Source organism: Notothenia rossii, assembly GCF_949606895.1.
Source record: "Notothenia rossii genome assembly, chromosome: 11".
Lineage (NCBI taxonomy): Eukaryota > Metazoa > Chordata > Actinopteri > Perciformes > Nototheniidae > Notothenia > Notothenia rossii.
This window is the reverse complement of record NC_136910.1, coordinates 6,752,944-6,777,843: the sequence shown is the minus strand read 5'-3', so window position 1 is coordinate 6,777,843 and position 24,900 is coordinate 6,752,944. Positions and strand designations below refer to the sequence as shown.

The 24,900-nt window shown below is 42.2% G+C and overlaps 1 protein-coding gene across 4 annotated transcripts in view; it reads left to right on the top strand.

Annotated features, from left to right (window-relative positions):
- Positions 1–24,900, top strand: part of trrap (transformation/transcription domain-associated protein) — a 116,397-nt gene that overhangs the window by 1,344 nt on the left and 90,153 nt on the right. For 2 of the 4 annotated variants that reach the window (XM_079657576.1, XM_079657575.1), the window contains exons 4-28: positions 79–183; positions 1,106–1,189; positions 1,436–1,492; positions 1,611–1,736; positions 3,625–3,702; positions 5,193–5,281; positions 6,207–6,303; positions 8,005–8,143; positions 9,373–9,451; positions 10,373–10,607; positions 11,498–11,834; positions 12,025–12,122; positions 12,299–12,493; positions 12,610–12,801; positions 12,887–13,052; positions 13,171–13,427; positions 15,240–15,440; positions 16,649–16,800; positions 19,343–19,542; positions 20,196–20,413; positions 21,033–21,230; positions 21,404–21,664; positions 21,849–22,010; positions 22,441–22,537; positions 23,594–23,715. In XM_079657576.1, the coding sequence (XP_079513702.1) occupies positions 79–183; positions 1,106–1,189; positions 1,436–1,492; positions 1,611–1,736; positions 3,625–3,702; positions 5,193–5,281; positions 6,207–6,303; positions 8,005–8,143; positions 9,373–9,451; positions 10,373–10,607; positions 11,498–11,834; positions 12,025–12,122; positions 12,299–12,493; positions 12,610–12,801; positions 12,887–13,052; positions 13,171–13,427; positions 15,240–15,440; positions 16,649–16,800; positions 19,343–19,542; positions 20,196–20,413; positions 21,033–21,230; positions 21,404–21,664; positions 21,849–22,010; positions 22,441–22,537; positions 23,594–23,715 (3,945 nt within the window). Of the gene's footprint in view, positions 1–78; positions 184–1,105; positions 1,190–1,435; positions 1,493–1,610; positions 1,737–3,624; positions 3,703–5,192; positions 5,282–6,206; positions 6,304–8,004; positions 8,144–9,372; positions 9,452–10,372; positions 10,608–11,497; positions 11,835–12,024; positions 12,123–12,298; positions 12,494–12,609; positions 12,802–12,886; positions 13,053–13,170; positions 13,428–15,239; positions 15,441–16,648; positions 16,801–19,342; positions 19,543–20,195; positions 20,414–21,032; positions 21,231–21,403; positions 21,665–21,848; positions 22,011–22,440; positions 22,538–23,593; positions 23,743–24,900 lie in introns of all 4 variants that reach the window. The other 2 variants (XM_079657574.1, XM_079657573.1) reach the window with 1 other exon arrangement.

Below are 24,900 nucleotides of genomic sequence, written 5' to 3'. Positions count from 1 at the left end.
AAATTTGATCATATTATTATGGTGTAATCTTACGCACATTTGGATGGTCTGCTTTAAAATATTATCCTTTTTTTTCAGCAATTGCGGAAACTGGTGCTGGAAATCATCCATCGAATTCCTACAAATGAACACCTGCGACCGCACACTAAAAACATCTTGTCTGTGATGTTCCGCTTCCTGGAGGTATGAGTCCTATTCATATACAGAACATTTGACATTGTTTTCCATCATTCATTCATCGTTATTATTCAATAGTTTTTACTGCTTATAGTTGATCTGCCATACTTCCTTAAAGCTAATCAGATTCCGACTCTCAGTAAATGCACTTAAATTGGTGGAAAACGTATGTTAACTACTACCCAACATTTTCCACCTACCAGTTAATGTTTAGGTAATACTTATTTTGAGCTTTTTCCAAACAATTACAACAGCCACGGTTCTTACGGTCACTAAAAACCAAGTCATGGAAATTCAAAATGCAAATTCCAGGCCCTGGAAAAGTTATGGAAAACAATATTTTCCCCAAAGTTTGGGAAAAGTCATGGAAATGTAACTAAAGTTGCATCAAATATAATTTATATTTTATCTAATCGCCGAAATAGTATAATGATAATACATACTGTATCGTATAGTAATGAAACGTAAAATGGCATTTAACTGACGAGGTATGTTTTGCTGGTGAGTTTTACAATCACGCCCTCTAGTCGACAGTGGCTTCAGTCTGTACGAGCTAGTAAGCCTACTATTTGATTTGTTTTAGATAGGCAGTAGAAACAACATGTTTCATATGCAGACCTTATTTTCCAGTTTACCATGTTAAAATAAAAATGTTTCAGTGATACCGCTGAGAAAGAGTAATTTTTTTGGTCATGGAAAACGAGGTAATGGAGAGAAGTCTTTGAAAAGCAATGGTGAAAAAGTGTACGCACCCTGAACAGCTAGGGTTCATTGCTATGGCTCAAGTAAGGTAGATAAGAAAGTTGTTGACAATAATATTTGATGATTTCACTCTGATCTGTTGGTATAAGAAATGTTTTCCAGTTATTCTAAAGATACCGGAGGTTTTATTTGGCTATCTCACACTCATGCTGTTTTCTTTTCACAGATTGAGAGTGAGGAGAATGTGCTGATATGCCTCCGCATCATCATTGAGCTGCACAAACAGTTCCGCCCTCCGATTTCCCAGGAGGTGAGAATCTCAGCTTTATTGCCACCCCAAAAAATACATAGCTGTCCTCAAATAGTGTCTCTGTTTTGTAATGTACTCAACTGGTGATATGTTTATGGTATAAAGAAATTATCGATATTTCTGTGATGCCAGAAAAGTCAATATCAATGTTTGGTTTCCTCTCATTCATTATGAAAAGTAAGAGAGACATCGAACACTTTCTTGAAGCCTTTGATTCACACGTTTCCCATAATCCTCTGTTCCCAGATTCATCACTTTCTGGACTTTGTGAAGCAGATCTACAAAGAGCTTCCCAAAGTCGTTGTAAGTACACCCTTCTTTGCAGGTTTCAGTAAACAAGTGGAGGACTTTGTCTCTTCTCTCGCTTGCCACTTGTGTCTTTTTGTTTCCTTTAACCACTGTTTCTTTCTGCTCCTCTCAGACCAGGTACTTTGAGAACCCGCAGGTGATCGCAGAGAACACGGTCCCCTCCCCAGAAATGGTCGGGATGATCACGTCGGTGATGGTCAAGACGGCACCTGAGAGGGATGACAGCGAAACACGAACAGTAAGACGACCAGGAGTTCATATTTCCACTTGTTTTAATCCATACTGCTAAAGTACTGTCTCTAACCACAGGATGGTAGTACTGCACCAGCAGAAACAGAAACCCGTTAGTCCAACAGTTGGCACATCATTAACAAGATGAACCACAAAATTGCATTCTTACTAACCCTAAAATAGTAATAAAAAAGAAGTTGTACTGGTGTAACAACTATTTCTTTAATTGCACATGCACCTTTTGTCAAGTTAATATGATGCATTAACTGTTTTTGTTGTTTTGCTTCTAATAAATGTTGGACTAAATGTTACGTAGGCTGTACTGAAAACATAATGTGGATCTAACTGGACGAGTATACAGTGATGCAAATTAGTCGCTTTTCGGCGCCTCCCGCTTTTTTAACGCTGATTTGGGTGACTTGTGTAATTCGCGGAGAACCGAAGAGTTTTCGTTTTGGGGGTGGGGGGGGGGTCCGTCCGTCCGTCAGTCCGACTAACGGACAACTTTTCACTTCAAAAAAGAAGAAGAAATCTAGACCGCAAAATAATTAAACAAGCGAGTGCCTGTTTTTCCTGGCCAAGGGCAGGTTCCTTGAACACAACACGAGCGTAACGTGTCTTCACGTGGTATACGTCTCGTCGGAAAGGAGTGTAGACTAGAGTGCTGACGGAGAGCACCGGAACGCCGCTCCAGCTCTTCAAATATTGCAGTACCCATAAGGAGCCGTACACACCGCAGTCTTTGCGTGGCTTTCTTTAGTTGTAAGCACAGTGGCGATCTGCTGTTATTAGCATCTGGTTAGCTAGCTATGCTAACGAATTTAAAGAGCTTTTCTACAACCAGGTGGAAGAGAGCTCTCTCCTGAGAGGCTCAAATAACCTCAGCTCAGTGAGGTTAGGCACACCTTGATATGATCATTATAATTATTAATGAGACATTAGAGTCTAAATGAAAAACAGGTATAAAATACAATATGACAGTAACAAAAAAGTTGTTAAAAATAACAAGAATAGAGTTTAAAAGGGGAGTGATTTGTAAAATATCCCCCAAAAAAAATCTGCTTACAGTTCTGTTTCAAATGGGTGTTGAGATGTATCCATACAGTAGATCTCTTCATGTTGCTCTCAAAGTGCACCAGATTGATGCTTTTAACTTCAATATTTAAAAAAAAATCTTCCCGAGACCCCACTAGAGGAGGTTAGGTCCCCCCCACTTAAATCATGTTCACATGGATAGGATACTAAATACATTTGCACACATCTTGTGTCCATATCTTTCTGCCACAACCATGCACGTGCGTGCGTGCATGCGCGAGTCATGGCAAGATATCTGGATTAAGAGGTTGCTTTTTCTTTGCACAGCATGAAAGAAAGGCCAAATTAATGGGCTGTGATTTTTGTTTTTTTAAGCAGTTCAATCATTTGTACGGCCCTCGGAGGATGTTGTAAAAATTGAAAGGAAAAAGGTTCCCCACCCCTGCTGTAAATAATAATAAAAACCCTTGATTTATAACTTAACATCTCTGTCTCCTATTGATCAGAGTATATTATAAAGAATAGCCAGTTAATTGAAGCATTATAGCGCAGGCCTTTGTCAGATGGTATATTACGCAGTTTTTTTTCTGCTTCGAATAGTTCTCTCTTTTTTCACCATACGTGTGTTTGCATCCCTGAGTATAGAAAATCTGTGACACAATGTTATGGAAAATGTACACAAACTGACAAGGATTCAACCTGATTGTGCTCAGAAATAGTATAACCCTCCTTTAAAACTTGAATTTGTTTTCCTCTTTTTCACTGTGTACAATCGCATTCCTGTATTTATTTTAGAGTTTAGAAGCAAGTGGCATTTCGGTCTTTCCTCATTGTGTTTCTCTCCTTGTTTCTGCCACCAGCACACCATCATCCCCCGGGGGTCTCTGTCCCTCAAAGTTCTGGCTGAGCTGCCTATCATCGTGGTGCTGATGTATCAGGTAATGCATTTCTTCGGTTGTAACCATGAAGTACAGTTGGGGTTCATGTAAAGATGAATGCAGCTTTTCCTTTAAAGGTCACCTATCATGCTATTTGTAGGCAATAGCATAGGTCTCAGATATATATACAAATATATAAAAAAACATGTCTATGAAGTGTTTTGCTCAAAATACCAAACAGATCATCCATTCTAGCCATGCCTCATATCCCTCTATTTCACTTCCTGTTTCAAAAGTGATGATTTGGGGTATAAAGCTTTAAGAAAAGGAGGGGGCTGAGCTCATCCGGGACCCAGCAGCTACTGTCTAAACTAAATACTGTCGTGATGAAACGCCATATCATGGATTATCAAGGATTATCTCTGAAACAGTATGGAGCTCAAAGGCTTTCTCTCTTGCTGGTTATACCACAAGGTGAGTTCCTTTTTACTTCCTGCTTCTTCACACACATGCTCTCCAGTACAGGTTAGCTCTGAGTGTTAGCGATGCTAATGTAAACACCGACCATATTACGTCCAAAACAGTCGGGCATTGTTTCTGATAGCAACTTTCTGATTAGCGCCGTGGGTCCACATTTCAGATATTACGTCATATCAGACGCAAATCTGGATCAGCTCTGTTGTACCCCCGTTTTTAGAGATTTGGGTACGGAGGAAAAGAGAGGGTTTTATATTCTGACGCTACGTGAGTTCCCATGGTGTTTCTCAATGTCGAGGAAAGCTGCTCCAGAGCCACTATTTCAAGCATACTACGTCATCGAGTCCCGCCGAAGGACTGTTCCAATGACCAGCATCGGCTTACTTCGTAGCGAGACATTTCGAGGCTGCACATGTGTAGACTCCGCGGTCTTAAAATCCCCACAATGTTTTGCGCACGGACCAATTTCCAAATCTTTAGCGGAAATCGCGCTCCATTTAAGGCGGGGGCCTCACATATGACGCTCACCTGTCAGCCTGGTCCACAATTCTTCGTTTTCCGAGGCTAGGAAGGATTCTTGCCTCGCTTCTGAAGCAAGTGACTCGGAAGACATGTGTCAAGCGTCCTCGACATTGAGAAACACCCCCTGACACACCGGGGACACATTTGTATAAAGAGATAAAAAAGTGCATTTTGCATGATAGGTCCCCTTTACATTTTTTTTTGAATTTGAATATTTAATTCAATACCATTTTCTTATACATAGTTCATTTAAGGTACCTTTTTAATTATGTTGAACTTGTGCTCAGCTGGGGCACTGTGATGAGAGCGATGTTCTTTAGTCCAGTCAAAGGTATGTGAATGTGAGAGCGCTTGTTTGGGTAAGTATGTGTAAATGTGAGTGCGAGTGTGACGTACCTTTTGAACAACCTGGATGCTGTAAGCCAAACTGATAAGATCTGAGCGTCCCTGCTGAGCACGAGGAGGCGGCCGTGAACGTTTAAAATGCATCTTTTCATTTCTTCAGTTGTAACCATGCATGTGTATTAACACGAGACTGTGTTTCTCCTCAGCTTTATAAACTGAACATTCACAATGTGGTGTCGGAGTTCGTGCCACTCATCATGAACACCATCATGCTGCAGGTGTCTCCGCAGGCCAGGTGAGATGATTCTCAGTGTCTTGTCTTTGAAAGAAAAATGCCTTTTTATAACAACTTTAAATTTCACTTTACAGCCATCAAAAAAGGTTAAATAGAACGAATTTGATTCCTCTTCATCTTCCTCTCTGGTACTAAGTTTCTTGGTGCTTTTGCCTTTCCACTTTGCCTGACAAAGCCTGAGTTAAAATCCATTTTGGGGAAGTAAAAAGTGTAGAAATTGGCTTAGCAGGCGGTAAACGCTCTTGGGGTAGCAGGAGTGTTAAGTGTTCGACAGAAATGCAGTTAATTTAACAACTCCTCAGGCAGGTATAGAGAGACGGTTCTCCTGATGTTTAGTACCAGCTGTGACGCAAACAAACAAATCACCCATCCAGAACCAAGTCCCATATGTTGACCAACTATATCAACCTCTTTAATCGTCACCTACTGCAGGTAGACAACATCATTAATGCCTTCTGTTAGAAAAATATCACTGGTCACCGGCTAGAGCTTCAATCTCAGGATCCATGTATCTGTGATCCTCTCCAGAATGGAAGTAGTCATCACATACAGAGCATCAACTAGTTCCTGAACAGTGTCCTTCACATGCTGATATCCAAGAGAGGGAGGTACACAGTCACAAGATGGAGGAATAGAAAGCAGTATTCAATGTTTACTTCAGATTAGCTCCACGTCAGAAATGATCATGCTTATCATATGTCTCTCTCCATAGAGGCTGAATCATCATGTTAATCACATAGCTATCATATGCCTCAAACAGTCCTGATGCTCTGCTAGGTAATCACACATCCTGTCATGTTCACAGCTACAGTTGGGATACCTTTGTTATCATGTGTACTCTCATATTGGAAGAGTACATTCAGTATTTTCCCAAAACCTTCCATTGGACTGACTGTATGTGTACATTGTGCTGTTTCCTCTGCAGGCAACACAAGCTTTACAACAAGGAGTTGTACGCCGACTTCATCGCTGCTCAGATCAAGACTCTGTCCTTTCTGGCCTACATCATCCGCATCTACCAGGTACACCTGTTGGATTTAAGTTTACACCGTCAATTATTGAGTTAAATGTCCCGTGTCATGCTTTTCCGGTTATTACCCGTCCCCTTGTGTGTTATGAAGGTTTTTATGCATGTAAACGGTCTGCAGAGTCAAAACCCTCAAAGTACACCCTGTAGCGAGTAAAACTCTAACACAGAAAATACCTCCCCAAAACGCCTCGTTGGAGATACGTCACTGTCCATTGATTCTTCCAGGGTAACTCATGATGTCATGCGTCACCCGGAACCAAATGGACCAATCCGTGGAGCCGTTACGTTAAGCCCCCGCTGATTGGTCCAAATTGACCAATCCACGGACTTCCTCACACACACACTCAGTGCATGCAGCTCTGCTGATCTCTCCTCCCTGGCTGCAGGCTGATAACAGACAGTTGGGATCGCTGCGAAATTCTCTCTGCATTCTCACAGCGTTTATCAACCTTTTTCTTACTCAATATCAAGCCACACTTATTGTTTTTACTACGGCTGTGACTTTGTGTGTGCTCAGGGTGAGTTTGGCTGTGTTTCGCTGTCGCTAAACAAGGAAACCACACCTCCACAGAGCTCAGCGCGATTCACAACGTCCCGACCAATCAGAGCACACTGTGCTCACAGGGTGGGTGGGGGCTGGAGCTACTGGAGCTACAACGAGCCGTTAAAGGCAGAGTGAAATTCAGTGAATACACGTAGTTTACAGAGAGGCTGTTTGAGAAACCAAAGTGATTTTGGAAAATTGCACAATATAAATGTATTCTAGTAGACCTCAACAATGGAATTATGATCAGTGGAAATGGCCATGACATGGGACCTTTAAATGAGTAATCCTGCCTTACAGAAATATGTGTTGTTATAGTTATCATTAGTCTCTTCTTGCATTATGTGCTTTCTCACTAGTATCTTTCAATGTGTACTACACACACATATCTTTTTTAAATATTTGTTTTCTTGTTGCATTCTGTTGTCAGACTCAGCTTGGTATTATTTACAAGTGAAAATCCCCCGCATAAATATGTAGATATGCTAAATCAAGCCGCCGTGTTTTGAAGGATTCTTGATATAGTTTCTCCTCGTGGGCGTCCGGTGATTGACAGAAAACAGAGTGTATTATAATGCGCCCGCTGATATAGAGACACTGACGCTCGGAAGAAAAAAGATAAAACAAGACAATTAGAAAATGAAAATAGGACTGTTTATTTACTGAGCTTTTAGATTGAGTTTTCACACTGCATGACTGCACAAATAGCTTCCTCTGAAGATAAAGTGTTAAAGGCAGTAAACAATCTGACAATTGGCTTTAACTTTAAAAAAAACATAGAAGTAATTCAATTTGGGGTTTTAGTGAATAGTTGTTTGAGTTGTTATTGACACCCTGTCTGTCCAAATTAAATGAAAAGGTATCAAATTCAAAAAATATTGAATAATCACTCCAACATTTGTCTTGATTGATGTTTTAATTTCTCTTGGCCTAGCATAGCTTGCCTTAACAACAGGACTAATATGAGTTAGTATATCTTTCAGTCATATCTCTTCTTGCATTGATGTTTTAATTCAATACAAAACTCTTTATTTCCCTAGTAAAGACATTTATTTGAGCCATTCTCTTAGCCATAGCTTGCCTCAGTAACAGGACTAATATGAGTTAGTATTGCTTTCACTCATATCTCTTGTATTTGCACCTGACCAGGACCTGGTAGGGAAGTACTCCCAACAGATGGTGAAGGGCATGCTGCAGCTGCTGACCAACTGCCCCTCCGAGACCGCCCACCTCCGCAAGGAACTGCTCATCGCCGCCAAGCACATCCTCACCACGGACCTACGCAGCCGTATGTACTCACTCACTCACTCACTCACACACTCACACACAGACAGACAGACAGACAGACAGACAGACAGACAGACAGACAGACAGACACACAGACACACAGACACACAGACACACAGACACACAGACACACAGACACACAGACACACAGACAGACACACAGACACACAGACACACAGACACATTTGCACATAGCCCTTATGTTCTTTCAAATGTGTTTGTCCCATTCTCTTAAATGAAAAAAAAAAGCTCGGCTCAAATGACTATTTAGCAAACCTTACCTGTGTAGCTATACTTCTAGTTTTAATAGGAGTTTAAAATATTCTTCCCAATTCATTCTTTCCAACATTTATTTTTTCCTCAGTAAAAGTTAAAGAAACTTTAAGGATAATATAGTTTAATATATTCCTCCTGGTCAAGACATTAGCTGCCTACATTATTGCAGAGAATGTCAAACTCTATTTTGCACATTTCACACTGAAATACATTTTTTATAAACCGTGAACCCGGCTGCAAAAATCCCCATTTTTGATTCTGTGCCTGAGCGGTGAGCAGTGAGACTGAATCAAATGGAATAAAAGCTCAACCACCCATCAGGGGAAACTTGAGACAGCGATAACACATTTTGGAAAATGTTCTGTCTTATATCGTGAGTTACTTCTGGCCTCAAACCATTTTCAGTCATTTGGATCAATTTCGTCGAGAGATTTGACATTGTGGAGTTGCAGAGAACTGAGGAAACTACCTAACCATAGATAGGTGCTGCAGCCACTGTTCTGTCACTCAAGAAGGGACAGTTACTAATATATTGAATAAAAACACATTTTTCGATATCTTCATGCACTTTTATTATTCTTTTGTCTTGTAAAAATGAATTGTTAACACCGTATACTGCAACAAGTGTAGTAGGGACGCAGAATTAATCAAAAATACATTGAAATCACAATATTCAAATCGCAAGAACCCCAATATTTTGTCAATTTTGTTGTTAAAATACAATTTTGAAAGAAGTACTGTGGCGCTGCAGCGATATCTTGACCTACTACAGACTTACTGAAGCAACTGGTCGAGTACAAACCCTTTTTTAAATCACAAAAGATCACAATAACATATTTTTCAATTATAATAAAGATGAGAAATTGATCAAAATATGCACCTCTTTTGAGAAGAAACATTTTGGGTTTCACCTCAAATATTTTAATAATACAAATATATGTTATTGTTTTTCAGAGTTTATTCCTTGCATGGACAAACTCTTCGATGAATCCATCCTGATCGGCTCTGGTTACACCGCACGAGAGACTCTGAGGTGAGTTTTCTACCATCACTTTCAATAGTGTCAGTCTCTCTCTCTCTTGTGGTTGATTCCTCAGCCAGGTGCATGCTAAGTGTCCTAGCATATTAATCAGGCGTTTCTCAGAGCTGCTGAGAGTTTCAGGGAAGCTAGCTCGGCGCCTGCAGCAGATCTCACTGTCAATTTGTCACGTACACCTGCATCTCCTGAGGGCGTGCTGACATCCCTCCTCAGGTCGATTTCAAAGCCTTGTTGACCCTCTTCAGATGCCAAACTGGCTCACCTCATCAACAAAATAGCTGTCATTTCACATTAGTGCTGAATTGGAAACAAGGCAGTTGGCAGGACTATTAGTGTCAGTGATTAGCTCCCTTTCTCCTCGCAGTGTGTTGCATCCCAGAGCTGCTTTCCATATCTGTCAAACCTTTTCCTGGCTTATCCTTTCCTAAAACTAGTTTTTAAGAAAATGTCAGGTCACTGGAGCCGGCTGTTCGGTTTCTACTACTATTAAGTCATAAAATATAATTAAAAATAATATATTCTGCTCATTTTCAGGTTCATATTTGCATTTAGTGTCTCTACTGGGACATGTCTCCATGCTTTAATGTTCAAAAAGTTCTTTACTTTTCTCATACTGCCTGTGCTGCAGCACCTCTTTTCACCCTCTGTCTGAAACCAGAGCCGAATCTGCTCTGATTGGTTAGCTGGCCTGCTCTGTTGTGATTGGTCAACTGATTAGAGATGTCCCGCCCCTTAGCCACGTACAATGTATTGGAGCATCAACCAATAGAAGTGCGTTTGGCTGTTACATAGGATTTTAGCCTTTGCAGACCCTTTATAGGCACACAAACCAATATAACACACTGGAGCAAAGGGACATAATACCTTTGAATTGTGCTCCATGTGTCATAGTTACAAGATTCCCTTTCCTTTCAGACCCCTGGCCTACAGCACCCTGGCTGACCTGGTGCATCACGTCCGTCAGAACTTGCCCCTGACAGATTTATCCCTAGCTGTGCAGCTCTTTGCCAAGAACATTGATGACGAGTCCCTTCCCAGCAACATCCAGACCATGTCCTGCAAGCTGCTGCTCAACCTGGTGGACTGCATCCGCTCTAAGTCAGAGCAGGAGAACGGCAATGGGCGGGACATCCTGATGAGGATGCTGGAGGTACGCAACACAGAGCATATCAATGATGCATATTACATATACTTTAAAGGGGAACTATTATGCAAAATCCTCTTCTTCATGTCTCTTCTACATCAACATGTGTCCCCTCTTCTCCATGTCTCTTCTACATCAACATGTGTCCCCTCTTCTTCATGTCTCTTCTACATCAACATGTAACCCCTCTTCTTCATGTCTCTTCTACATCATGTGTCCCCTCTTACTCATGTCTCTTCCACATCAACATGTGTCCCCTCTTCTTCATGTCTCTTCTACATCAACATGTGTCCTCTCTTCTTCATGTCTCTTCTTCATCAACATGTGTCCCCTCTTCTTCATGTGTCTTCTACATCAACATGTGTCCCCTCTTCTTCATTTCTCTTCTACATCAACATGTGTGTGAAAAGAGATTCTGAAAGTTTCAGGAACAAAGATTCTCTCTCTTTTTGATCCATTTCTATAAAAACCTGTCTGAAAATGAGCTGATCAGATTTTGGCCACTTTGTGATGTCATAACGATTTTTTTGGCTTGTGTAACCATTAGCCAATCACCAACCAAGATAACCCCCCCCCCCCTCCCACATTATCCCCTGAATCTCCTCCTAGAGCACCATTGTGTTCTTTGTAACCAAATCTCTCTCAGAGGGGCGTGGGGAGGGGCTCCTTATTTTCATCTAAAGTAACAGACAGAGAATCAGCACCTTTGAAACAAGGCTGAAACAGAGGGGATTATGGGTAATGCTGCAATGATCTGTTTGGTGTTTCAGACAAACACTTAAGAGACATGTTTCGTATATATCTGAGACCTGTAATATTTTGATGAAAAACAGTATAATAGTGGACCTTTTTAATAAAGACATGTTGAGTCACTTTTTCACTTCCTGTCTCCTCAGGTCTTTGTGCTGAAGTTCCACACCATCGCACGCTACCAGCTGGTCTCCATCTTCAAAAAGTGCAAGCCCCAGTCAGAGATGGGTGTGGTCGAACCAGGAGTGTTACCTGGTGTACCGGCCACACCCACTCCATCCACCACTCCGGCCATCTTACCTCCCGCTCCTCCCACACCCGTCGCTGCGGCGCCTCAACCTCCATCAACGTCCTTAGACAGAGCTGGTGAGAAGGAAGACAAGCAGACGTTCCAGGTGTCCGACTGCCGTAGCTTAGTGAAGACTCTGGTGTGCGGAGTGAAGACGATCACCTGGGGCATCACGTCCTGCAAAGCTCCAGGAGGTGAGAGGACAGGGATACATTAGGCATTAGGCATGTTATACAAATGCATATTTATCTTCAATTGTTTGAAATGTACCCACATCAGTGTTTCCGCCAGACCAGGGCTGACGGCAAGACGCCCCCCCCTGGCTGAAACGCTGACCTACATGCACTCTCTAACTTCTGTCTTTTTAAAATCCTCTTTTTCCAGAAGCCCAATTCATTCCTAACAAGCAGCTTCAGCCGAAGGAGACCCAGATCTACATTAAGCTGGTGAAATACGCCATGCAGGCCCTGGACATCTACCAGGTACATCCAATGAGTCGTGACTTTACCATCTCTAACTTTATTTGTGCTTTGACAAAATAGATGTCTCATATCGAAATTCTTTACATGTGCGTTCAGGAAGACAGGGCTCTGGTAATTACAGTGATTTCATTCCAGCAACATCCCAGTGTAACAGCTGTCATGCTTTCCCTCTCCAGGTTCAGGTTGCCAACAACCAGCAGACGTACATCAGGGTGGCAAACTGCCAGACTGTTCGCATGAAGGAGGAGAAAGAAGTCCTGGAGCATTTTGCCGGAGTCTTCACCATGATGAACCCTCTCACATTCAAGGAGATCTTTCAGACCACTGTGCCCTACATGGTGGAGAGGATCTCCAAGAACTATGCACTGCAGGTGCGTGATGCCGTGCACACAAACAAGAAATGGGGTGCTTTTATATCACGTTTTTATTAAACAAGAAATGATCCATTGTGCTCAAATGATATTCCTTGTATTCTGTTGTTTCCCAGATTGTTGCAAATTCGTTCCTGGCCAACCTGTCAACGTCGGCTCTGTTTGCCACCATCCTCGTGGAGTATCTTCTCGAGAGACTACCAGAGATGGGCTCTAACGTCGAGCTCTCAAATCTTTACCTCAAACTTTTTAAACTCGTATTTGGCTCAGTGTCACTGTTTGCTGCTGAGAATGAGCAAATGCTAAAGGTAGGAGTTTATTTGGTCTTATTTTCCAAGTCTGTGTAATCGTTTGTGACTCTTTATTAATATTAAACTGTCCCTGTTTCTTCAGCCACACCTCCACAAGATCGTGAACAGCTCCATGGAGCTCGCCCAATCAGCTAAGGAACCCTACAACTACTTCCTGCTTCTCCGAGCTCTCTTCCGCTCCATTGGTGGAGGCAGCCATGATCTTCTCTACCAGGAGTTCCTACCGCTTCTACCTAACCTGCTGCAAGGTAACGCCTCCCATACTCTGAGTTAAACACGAGTTGTATTTGATGAGTGATGAAGACGTACGCCATTCCATTAATACCTCCTCCTCGCCTAATTAATCCGCCCTTTCCATGCCATTAGGTCTGAACATGCTGCAGAGTGGGCTTCACAAGCAGCACATGAAGGATCTGTTTGTGGAGTTGTGTCTGACGGTCCCGGTGCGTCTGAGCTCCTTGCTGCCGTACTTACCGATGCTGATGGACCCGCTGGTTTCTGCTCTCAACGGCTCTCAGACTCTGGTCAGCCAGGGCCTCCGCACCCTGGAGCTGTGTGTGGACAACCTGCAGCCCGACTTCCTGTACGACCACATCCAGCCCGTCAGAGCCGAGCTCATGCAGGTGGGGGGTGTTCCTAATGTCCAATGCAAATATTTTTAAGCTGCCTGGCCTGACACTTGTAGATCCAAAAGGTTAATGCAGCCCCCTCATTTATGTAGTCCCTGTGATCCTCCAGGTTAGTTTTCATTTCTCCATGCACTCTAAAAGAACCAAACACATATTTAGTTTTTTCACCTGTTTTCATAGATGAAAGAAAAGTAACTTAACACACTTCTTACTTACCCCCACTTCTTTCACACATTTCTTTAGAGAAACTTATAAAGGTTATCCTTGCAAAACTTTTTTTTTCAAGAGTTTAAGTTTCCAAGGTCGACAAAACAAATTTAAATCAGTATTAGAATATAGATCGCCAGCACCTTGTTCTCACTTGTCTCTAAGGGTCCTCATTGATTTATATCGACTCATTAGAGCAGTCACAAGGCCCTTGGTATACTTGCCCTCTAGTGGTAAACAGTGGACATTACAATATTTCCAGACATACACACAACCAGGATCAATCACACACACCACTTTACTACAATACTGCTGAACTGTGATGGGTGATTCATTACTGCAATGACAAGTCCTGTGCGATTTATAAGCTCTCCCTTGACTTCTTTGTGGTGTAGATTATCACATCACATGACATGTTACTTGTTAGACGCTTTTATCCAAAGCGACTTACATACTCAATACTGTGGGCAATCCCACAGGAGCGTTTTGAGGTGAAGTGTCTCAGGGAAACAACGACATGCTGACTGCAGTGGGGTTTGAACCTGTGACCCCCTGATCCCAACACCATCGCACTAGTCCACTGCGCCACATGCCTCCCCCTAGATGTAGTCTTTCATGACTGTGTAGACCAGAGTAGGATTTTCACGGCGGCCATGACGGCAATGGCCACCGTAGCCCCTTGGTCTGTCCGTTATGCCCCACAAATAATTGTACGTCCTACGGCCACCATGCCCCGTGTGCCCCTCACACTGTTAAAATCTCGAAGTTGCTTTAAAAGCGACAGATCAGTGTTTTCTGAACTGTATTATGCCGCGTTCACAACGGACACAATGCGAATATTCTCATCGCTCTAACCGCTGGAGTTTCACCGCGGCTGTCAGCTGTGTTTACTCCTGTCACTCACACACACACACACACACACACACACACACACACACACACACACACACACACACACACACACACACACACACACACACACACACACACACACACACACACACACACACACACACACACACACACACACACACACTTACTTCACTGTGCACTGCTGAATGATGTATGTGCAGAGTTTGACCCTTGAAGGCTGTTTCTTCTGCTCTGAAATGGAATATATTTGTTACCTATTAATAGAATTGTATATTTTGTTTTGGATTTATTTTAGAATGGGAGAAGTAGTAGATGGAAAACATACCAAACACTAATTATTCAAAGTAGAGTATTTTATTTTATATACGGTAATACTAAGGAGGCATAGGCCTATATAATGATATCATGTTTGACATTATTTATATTAAAAAAGTGATTTGTTTTCCATGTCATTCGTGTGTTTTTCTTATCAAAAACTGAAGTTATTTATTTGTAAGCTCCAAATCCAAATGTTTCCCACAATGGCCTTTGTGCCCTGGCATGTGGCCTTTGCACCCTGAAAAAACGTGTGACACCAAAGGCCAAATGGCCTTGCCCCTAAAATGACGAAATTCCAAGCCCGGTGTAGACATTGATTCCCTGTTTTTAAAGGATGGTTTCCCCCTTATTCTGTTTCCTATCAACACTGAGGCTTTTAACTCCTCTCCTTCTCCTCCTGTGCTGCAGGCGTTGTGGCGTACCCTTCGTAACCCGGCCGAGAGCATCTCTCACGTGGCCTACCGGGTGTTGGGAAAGTTTGGTGGCAGCAACAGGAAGATGCTGAAGGAGTCTCAAAGGCTGCATTACGTGGTGACCGAGGTCCAGGGGCCGAGCATCAAGGCCGAATTCACCGACTGCAAGGCGTCCATACAGCTCCCCATGGAGAAGGTAAGACCACCCTCTCTCAGTTATAACTCACTAATCAATACAAAGAGTCCGTCTTCCCCCTTTTAACCATTCTATTTCAGCTCGACAAAAAGGAATTAAACGTAAAATAGTTAGATACTCTTCATTATTGTGCTCCATTGATAGAAATACATCCTTGTCAGGAGTTTGCGCTCGTGTGTGTGAGAGAGTGAGAGTGTGAGAGAGTAGATGTGTGTGTCCTCTAGGTAATTAAATTCATCTCCTGTTTCTCCTCCTCATCCCCAGTCAGTAATCATCAATCTAGTGTGGGCCACCATGACAGCATTATTTACTCTCACTAATGGCTGCTCCTTCTTTCTGGCTATCCATCTGTGTGTTTGTCATCATCCTGGGCAAAGGCATCTCTCACACACACTCTCTCACACACACACACACACACACACACACACACACACACACACACACACACACACACACACACACACACACACACACACACACACACACACACACACACACACACACACACACACAGGCTGAAGGCTTGAATCTCTAGGCTTCTGATTGAGCCATATGGATAGTTGGCACATTGAGGGAGAGATGGTTTAAAGTGCTGTAAGGTGAACGGCGACGTCACATAACTGTGATTTGGAAAACTGGAGTCTCTTTAAGGTAGCAGAAATAAAACACTGGATTTTAAGCAGCGTACTTTACTTTCAAGACCTTTTTCTAATTGTTTTACTTGAATCTCATTTTTGGAATGAACGCTTGTAAGTCAGTCTACCAAAAAGAATCAGTGTTTTGCATTTAAATTCACATCTAAGTACGAGTAATAGAGTACTATTCATAGCCTTAGTCCTGACAGAAATATCCGAAAGCACTGACGGGTCTACAACTCAATTCTGCTCTGCCCTTATCTCTCCCCTCACCCTCCCTCTCCTCTCCGATACTCATCATCTTCTCCCCTCCGTTCTGAGTGGCATTAATTAGCTCATTTTCTCCCTTTCTAAGTGCCTGTGTGGGCTTGTTAAGCCATAATGTGGAAATCATAATGACCTTTGCTTGGCCAGATGGCGCCCTGTGTTACTTCCTGCAAGATTAATCAGATATATAGTCGTGTATCGCAATTTAATTCCCCTATGAATCATATGGATTTTTTGACATTTTGCTACATGGGAACTTGTCGCTTCAGGATAATAAAATGGTTTGTCTTGTGTGTTTCTTTCAAGGCGATAGAGACGGCTCTGGACTGTCTGAAGAGCGCCAACACGGAGCCGTACTACAGACGCCAGGCTTGGGAGGTCATCAAGTGTTTCCTGGTGGCCATGACCAGTCTGGACGACAACAAGCACGCCCTCTACCAGCTCCTCTCTCATCCCAAGTCAGTCAAACATCTGTCCTCTGACTGTGGCATGTGTCTGGATTGTTGGGTTATTGTGGTATTTGCAATAACCAAACGATATGTGGGGAATATCTACATTTGTATGGGCAGCCTCCTGAGCCATATAGTATTTGTCAGCACATGTAAAGCAATGATGTCATTGGTAACTCAAAGGTGATGACGCAATAGACGAAGCTTTTTTGGTACTGAATACACGAACAGTTCAAATGGACACATGCATTTGCAATACAGTTATAGGTGCAAACATGCCTTGCTCAAGGGCACCTCTACAACCACCAGTCCACACTCCATATTAGTTATGTCTGGTTGGGACTTGAACCGGCGTCTTGGCTCCGGTTACAAAGCCAAGTCCCTAGAGACTCAGCTACTTGCTATATAACGTTGATTTAAACAGTACCGTGTAAACAGAAGCACTGCTTGGATGCAAAATCCATTTATTTTGATTATAAATGTGTGCCAGTTTGTTATTGTGTAGTTTTAATTAATTATTCAAGCTAGATTTGAGATGGGTCAAATATATTTGAAGGCACGTCCTTTGCAGTGCATTTATCAACATACTGCACTTCACAATTCGCAGAAGAAGATCGTATGTATCTGTTCCCCTCTTTAACCTTTACTTGATTCATCTTGACCTTGACGTATATCCCCGCCAACTGCTCACTCCCCCACCCCAGTGTATCGTCACACCCCCACCCCTCCACCTGCTGACGTGCCCCTCACCTCTTTCCCCACCGCACACTTCCTCATCAATTCCTTCTCAGAGTTGCTAATTACCCCTCTGGCAGGCTTCACTGTGAGGCGCAGGCACATACATGAAGAGACCAACGGGATGGGTGGTTTGTCACATTACCATCATTGATCCCCGGGCAGGGGGTTAATTGACTGTCGCTGTCTGTTGATGCTTCACCATGGCCCTTACACTCTCCTGTCATTACGCTCTGACACACACACATGAACATGAATGGGTCCGTGTGCACATTCCTGCGGGGATAATGAAGTGTGTCAGTTATGATCAGCAGGCCTGCCCCTTCCTCGGCTACCATCTTTCGATTTGCAGCGTCCCGTTTCTGTCTTTTGAAAGATTTTGTCTCCCTTTTCTCTCTCTCTCTGCCTCCCTTAATCTTCTTTACCAATCTCTGCTTCAGTTTGTGGTCGCTCAGAATTTAGAATTTCTGTTTTAAAAGGAAAATAACACAAGTCATTAAATACCATCTATCTGACATCCTGTCAAAGTAGAGGGCGGCTCTACTTTCTGTGACCCACCAGCCTCTTCCCTCTCACCTCACCTCACCCTTCCCTCTCCTCTCACCTCACCCTTCCCTCTCCTCTCCTCTCACCTCCCCCTTCCCTCTCCTCTCACCTCACCCTTCCCTCTCCTCTCACCTCCCCCTTCCCTCTCCTCTCACCTCACCTTTCCCTCTCCTCTCACCTCACCCTTCCCTCTCCTCTCACCTCACCCTTCCCTCCCTTCCACTTCTTCTCCCTCCTCCTTCAAAGAGCAGGTCTTTTAAATGGCAATAATGAAATGAAGCGATCCATCAGGTCTGCCCCTGGCGTGTGGCATTATAAAACACAAGCTCAAGCATGGAGAAAAACAGCTGCTCAATCGCACCAAGGCCCTGTTGCCTTCAGCTGCAGTAAATAACACAAATACCAACAGGGGGACAAAGAAGGAAGGAGCTAAGGAAAGGAACTATACGGACAAATTTAGAGTTCAGTGTTTCCCACAGAATTTGATTCTATTTGTGGGGGCACCGCACCCCCCCCGGCAAGAGAAGCCAAAGGCCCAATAACCTACACATCCACCCCCCCCTCAAATAAGAAAATACATACGAGTTCATGGCTACTTGTTGCTCTGCGTTGTTAATGAGTGAGACACACTGGAGTTGAGGATCTGTGGGGGTTATTCTCCCACAAATATAATTTACAATTTAGCAGACGCCTTATTCCAAAGCCACTTACAATGACCAATTACAGGGACATTCTCCCTGGAGTAACTGAGGACTAAGTGCCTTGCTCAAGGGTACACTAGCAGTGGTGTTCCAGGCGGGATTTGAACTCGCAACCTTCCGATCATCAGCCCACCTCACTATCCATTAGACCACCAAAATAAAAATGTATGTGGACCATTTGTGGCGGCCCGCGAAATATAAATCAATGTATGGGAAACACTGGAGTTAGAGGTTTCGGGGCTGCAGACCAGAGGTGGAAGAAGTAAATGTAAAATAAATGAAGTGGAGTAAAGGGTATAACATTTTACCTACATTAATTAAAAGAATTAAAGAAGTAGCATAATGTAGAAATACTCAAGCAAAGTACAAGTATCTACATGTTGTACTTAATTACCGTACTAGAGTATATGTACTTTACACCACGTCTGCAGACAAAGCCACCTGGATATACATTTTCAAATATGAACCATTTGACCTTTTAAGTTAAAGAAAGTCACATTTCCACATGGTATAGTTCCCTTCTTGATATGTAATCCTCTTATTCATTGTGTCTTTTGTCCCCCGTTTAGCTTCGCTGATAAGTGGATCCCCAATGTCATCATCTCTCACCGCTACAAAGCTCAGGACACGCCGGCCCGCAGGACTTTTGAGCAGGCTCTGACGGGGGCGTTCATGTCGGCCGTGATAAAGGACCTGAGGCCCAGCGCGCTGCCGTTCGTCGCCAGCCTGATCCGCCATTACACCATGGTGGCCGTGGCCCAGCAGTGTGGTGAGGGGCCGCTGCTCTTTCTGCTCTACACCTAATATTAGCTCTCTGTTTTAGCATTAGGTGTTCAGTCCCAGCTGCACGGGAACATCAGTCACGTACTAATGTTGTCCTCTGGTTAAGATAACATATACTTCATTGATCCCAATTTGGGACATTGGGCATGTTGAAACAAGGCATTGCACATCATATGGAAAATAAAAGGACTAAAATATAAACAAACATAAAGTATAAACATCTCGAAATAGAAAAATAAATCTGAAAATAGAAAGTAAAACAGAGCTAAAATTGTTGACCGTGAAAGATACAAATCTTTTTCAATTTGTATTAGCAGAAAATAATATTTTATTAAATACTTTTAATTAATTTTGACCAATATTGCAATTGCGATACGAGTCGCTTTATTAGAGGTAATCATCATTTTCAAAGCATTATTGACATTCTAATTAAAAGCTATAAACATTATCTTGATGTACTAAACAAGGATTTAAAATTAAGTTGACAGAATACCATTTGTAAGACCGGGACTTAATCACAATACTTTTAGACATGTTCACATTTATTGCCTTTACCAAATATTGTGCAGACCAATTTACATCCATATATTTCAGTACAATCATAATTCATTTCCACTTGTCCTCCCCCCGTGACCCCAGGTCCGTTCCTGCTGCCGAGCTACCAGCTGGGCAGCCAGCCGAGCACCGCCATGTTCCACAGCGAGGAGAACGGCTCCAAGGGCATGGACCCACTGGTTCTGATCGACGCCATCGCCATCTGCATGGCCTACGAGGAGAAGGAGCTGTGTAAGATCGGAGAGGTGGCTCTGGCAGTCATCTTCGACGTGGCCAGCATCATCCTCGGCTCCAAGGAGAGGGTACGTCACTGAGAGGAGGGGGGAGGGTTCAGTCTGTCAGTCAATGTAATAAAGACATCAACACTTATGCTATTAACTAAGCTATTTATATATATATCATTACACAGCATTTTTTGTACAGTATTTCATTTTAAATGCAGTTTTTATCTAATCTTGAACCATTTTCCATGTATATATTTGACTTATTTCTGCATCTTGCTCCATATTGTTGCTGTTTTTTATTTTAATTTGTTTTCATGTATTTACTATACTGGATGTTTCATAGCTGGAAGAGACTTTAGATTTTCCTTGCCAACAACTACCGTACTGTGTAGCCTTTAACTCTTTGAATCAACTGTTTTGCAACTATGGTAAACCAAATAGCCATTAATATAACACCTGACATTATTATTATTATTTCAATCTTTTACTAAATCAACCTTCTAAAAATATTTTTTGTAACAAATTGATTACTTCTGTTCACATATTGAAGTTTGAGGTAAACTTCCGATACTCTATTGACAGAATTAAGATTTCGATTTGAACTATTCTTGTACATTTCGATCTATGTATTCATATTTAAAAGTCCTAAAATGAGAATCAGTTCATCACCCTGTCCACTTCTCCTCCTCTTCTTCAGGCGTGCCAGCTGCCCTTGTTCTCCTACATTGTGGAGCGTCTGTGCGCCTGCTGCTATGAGCAGGCCTGGTACGCCAAGCTGGGCGGCGTGGTGTCCATCAAGTTCCTGATGGAGAGACTGCCTCTGATCTGGGTCCTGCAGAACCAGCTCACCTTCCTCAAGGCTCTGCTCTTCGTCATGATGGACCTCACGGGAGAGGTTAGTTATTCATTACTGAAGTGTCCAATATTTAGCATTTGTTGTTGACTACTCGAATGATGTTTACCAAAGACATGCTACAGGTGGAATTCAACATCTTTCCTCTTTTGTAGCCACGACCTACTCTCACTTTATGGCATTTAACTTACCAATCTATTGATCTTCACCCCAAGGTGTCCAACGGAGCAGTAGCCATGGCTAAGACGACCCTGGAGCAGCTGCTGGTGCGCTGTGCGACTCCACTGAAGGATGAGGAAAAGACTGAGGAGCTGCTGGCCGCCCAGGACAAGTCCTTCCATATGGTGACTCATGACCTGGTGCGAGAGGTCACCTCCCCCAACTCCACCGTCAGGAAGCAGGCCATGCACTCCCTGCAGGTGCTGGCTCAGGTCACCGGCAAAAGTGTGACTGTCATCATGGAACCACACAAAGAGGTGAAACCAAGGACTACAGTGTCTCTAAAACTACATGTAAATGCTTTGCTAGATCTAAAAACAGGTGTGATGTCATCTTCAACACAAAATGGGCTCCAGTTAGGGAATGTGTTAGATCACTGTAGACTCATACATTCTGGAATCTCTCTCTAATTGTTTTCTTGGGATGTCCTTTATTCTTCAGGTGTTGCAGGACATGGTTCCCCCGAAGAAGCACCTGCTCCGCCACCAGCCTGCCAACGCTCAGATCGGCCTGATGGAGGGCAACACCTTCTGCACCACCCTGCAGCCCCGCCTCTTCACCATGGACCTCAATGTCATGGAGCACAAGGTTTTCTACCAAGAGGTGTGTTTTTAAATGTTTTTACATCATGTATGAGAGTTCATATCAACATATGGTTTTATTGTCTCGTGCTTTTACATTTGTTTTTTTTGTCCCATCGGTTTTGTCTAAATGTATTTATGCTAATTTTTATACATTTATTGATGTACAGCACTTTGGTCAACTCCGTTGTTTTAAATGTGCTATATAAATAAAGGATTGGATGTTAATATAATCTACTTTTTCTATTTTCTTTCTCACACATGTGTTTTAAAAGTTCCGTTTTTTTATGGTTATTGAAACAAAGCTATTTGCCTTATTTAGAACAATGCAAAGATATTTGAGATAAACATTTTGCAAACATTGGACTCAATCAAGCTACAATCTGAAATCACTAGTTTCACCGCCCTGATGTTTGACCTCTGACCTTAATGTTTCTCTTGTCTCCTTCCAGCTGTTGAACCTGTGTGAGGCAGAGGATGCTGCTCTGATGAAGCTTCCCTGTTATAAGAGCCTCCCCTCCCTGGTTCCCCTGCGCATCGCCGCTCTCAGTGAGTACTTCCTGCTCAACCTCGATATTCGTCCTTTGTATTCATGGTCATCTTGTGTGTTAGTTGCAAACTATTCTGGACGAATAAAAATCCTAAAATGTTGAAAACTGTCCATAATTAAGGCAAACTAAAATCCTCAACCTGGAAAACTAATACGACAAATAGGGCTGCCCGATATTCGAAAAAACTGACATTGCGATATTTTCTTCCGCTGCGATATATAGTGCGATATGAAAAAAATACAGTAATTAAAGAAAAGACCGCAAACCATCCTTTCTTGAACTTAAATGGTATACAATTGGTATTTTTTTAACAATATTAAACCGGATGAAGGATTTTAGTCACGGAGTTCTGGGTCTTGAGTAGGGCTGCACCCGAATATTCGTTCATTGGAGTACTATTCGGGTTTCAATTTCGTTATTCGGATATTAGTTTAAAATTTTTTTTTTTTTTAATTAATTGAAATCTCCAATGTCAACGTAAGAGCTTGTGCCTCTTCAGGGGGTGCTAACATTTAACCATAAACGCTATCGTTTACTTTCTCCGTCTTTATATGTAGATATGACTTTTTCTCCATTAATCTCCGTCACGCTGTTTCCATAGCAACAACAACAACTTCCTGTCAACTGCGCTACCTCTCCTTCAAAGTAAAAGCATGTCCATACAAAATAGAAAGCCAAGCCAAATTACACTTAAGACATATACAACTGCAACGAAAGTAACAAACACAATGCGATATCCTTTTCAATTTCAAAGAACACAAATTGGGTTACATTAACAAATAACTATAAAACAACAATTCTGTAGAATAACAAAAAGAATGCCGTGAATAAACCGAAATACACGTGTCGAAGCGGTTCGCTGCTGATTACTACGCGCCAACGTTTTTGAGTTCATTTGCCTAATAAATATCACACGTCCTAAAAATTTTTTTTTTGATATTTATTGCTGACCATATTTCTGTCTTGTTTGTAAATAAGTTAACAACCATCGTAAAACAGTTTTATTGATTTACTCAACTGTCCTTTAATGAATGTATCTTTTCTTCCTGTTTAGACGCCCTTGCAGCTTGTAATTACCTGCCACAGTCCAGAGAGAAGATCATTGCCGCCCTGTTTAAAGCCCTCAACTCCACTAACAATGAACTGCAGGAAGCAGGGGAGGCGTGCATGAGGAAGGTCAGTGCAACACCTGATTGTTCTTGGGTAATAATACTACATTACATCATTATTTAAAGGCAATGTTTTCAATAATCTCTACCACATGTTGCAAGATGTCACCTGTCACTTGATTTCTTTCCTATCTGAGCGTCTGACATCAGTTCTTTGAAAACATTGATTTGGAATTTATTTCAAGACCGTATTGATTACTCAGAAAGCTCAGAGCTGTATAACATCACTCACTTCAAAACGACAGATGTGACCTTTCTTAATCTGGATTAAATACCGTGCCCTTAAGCTTTGAAGCGATCCACCTCAAAATCAAACCAGTGAATTTGTTGGCACCTTTTAAATATTTTCTAAAAATGCACCTGTACTGTGTCACCCTTATGCTTCCCCTCTTAATTCATCTACTTGTTATTGTTTTGTCTCTTTTGCTTAATTCTTTCAACTAGGGCTGCTCAATTAATCGTATTTTAATCGCAATTACGATGATGGCTTGCAACGATTACGGAAACAACGTAATCAAAATAAAACGATAATTTTTTTATTATTACTTTTTTTTCTTTCAGTTGAATTATACGTAAAGTTCAGGGTAATCAACTGTTCAAAAAATACTGTTCAAATTTTTTTCTCCTATAAATTGATGTTTTCAAAGTAAATGGATAATCGTTTTTAATAATCGTGATATCAATTATTGACCCAAATAATCGAGATTATGATTTTTGCCATAACCGAGCAGCCCTACTTTCAACTTCATAACTCATGTCCTTTGAGGCCCTTTGTTAAACCTCCCCTCACTCCATCCCCCGCCCAGTTATCTTCACACAGACCTCCCTCCGCTTTATCATACTCTCCATGAACCACTCGCGCCTATATTCATCAAAACATCCATTCGATCTATCCATCCACCTCCAGCTCTTTGTCCCCCTTTTCCTTCCATTTCTGTGTCCTTCATTTTCTTTCTTTAGCACCATCACTCCTTTTCACTATCCTGCTATTTTTCTTTTTTCTTTGGCTAGCCATTCTCTAGCTCTCTCCATTCTTTCATCTCTGCCCTGCTAGTGCTAATGAGCGTTGCCATGGCCGGATCGATACAGGATGGAGTGTTTGTTCTCAGCACTGAGAGGAAAATGAATCTGGCTGCCATGCATCATTCCTGTGTGTGTGTGTGTGTGTGTGTGTGTGTGTGTGTGTGTGTGT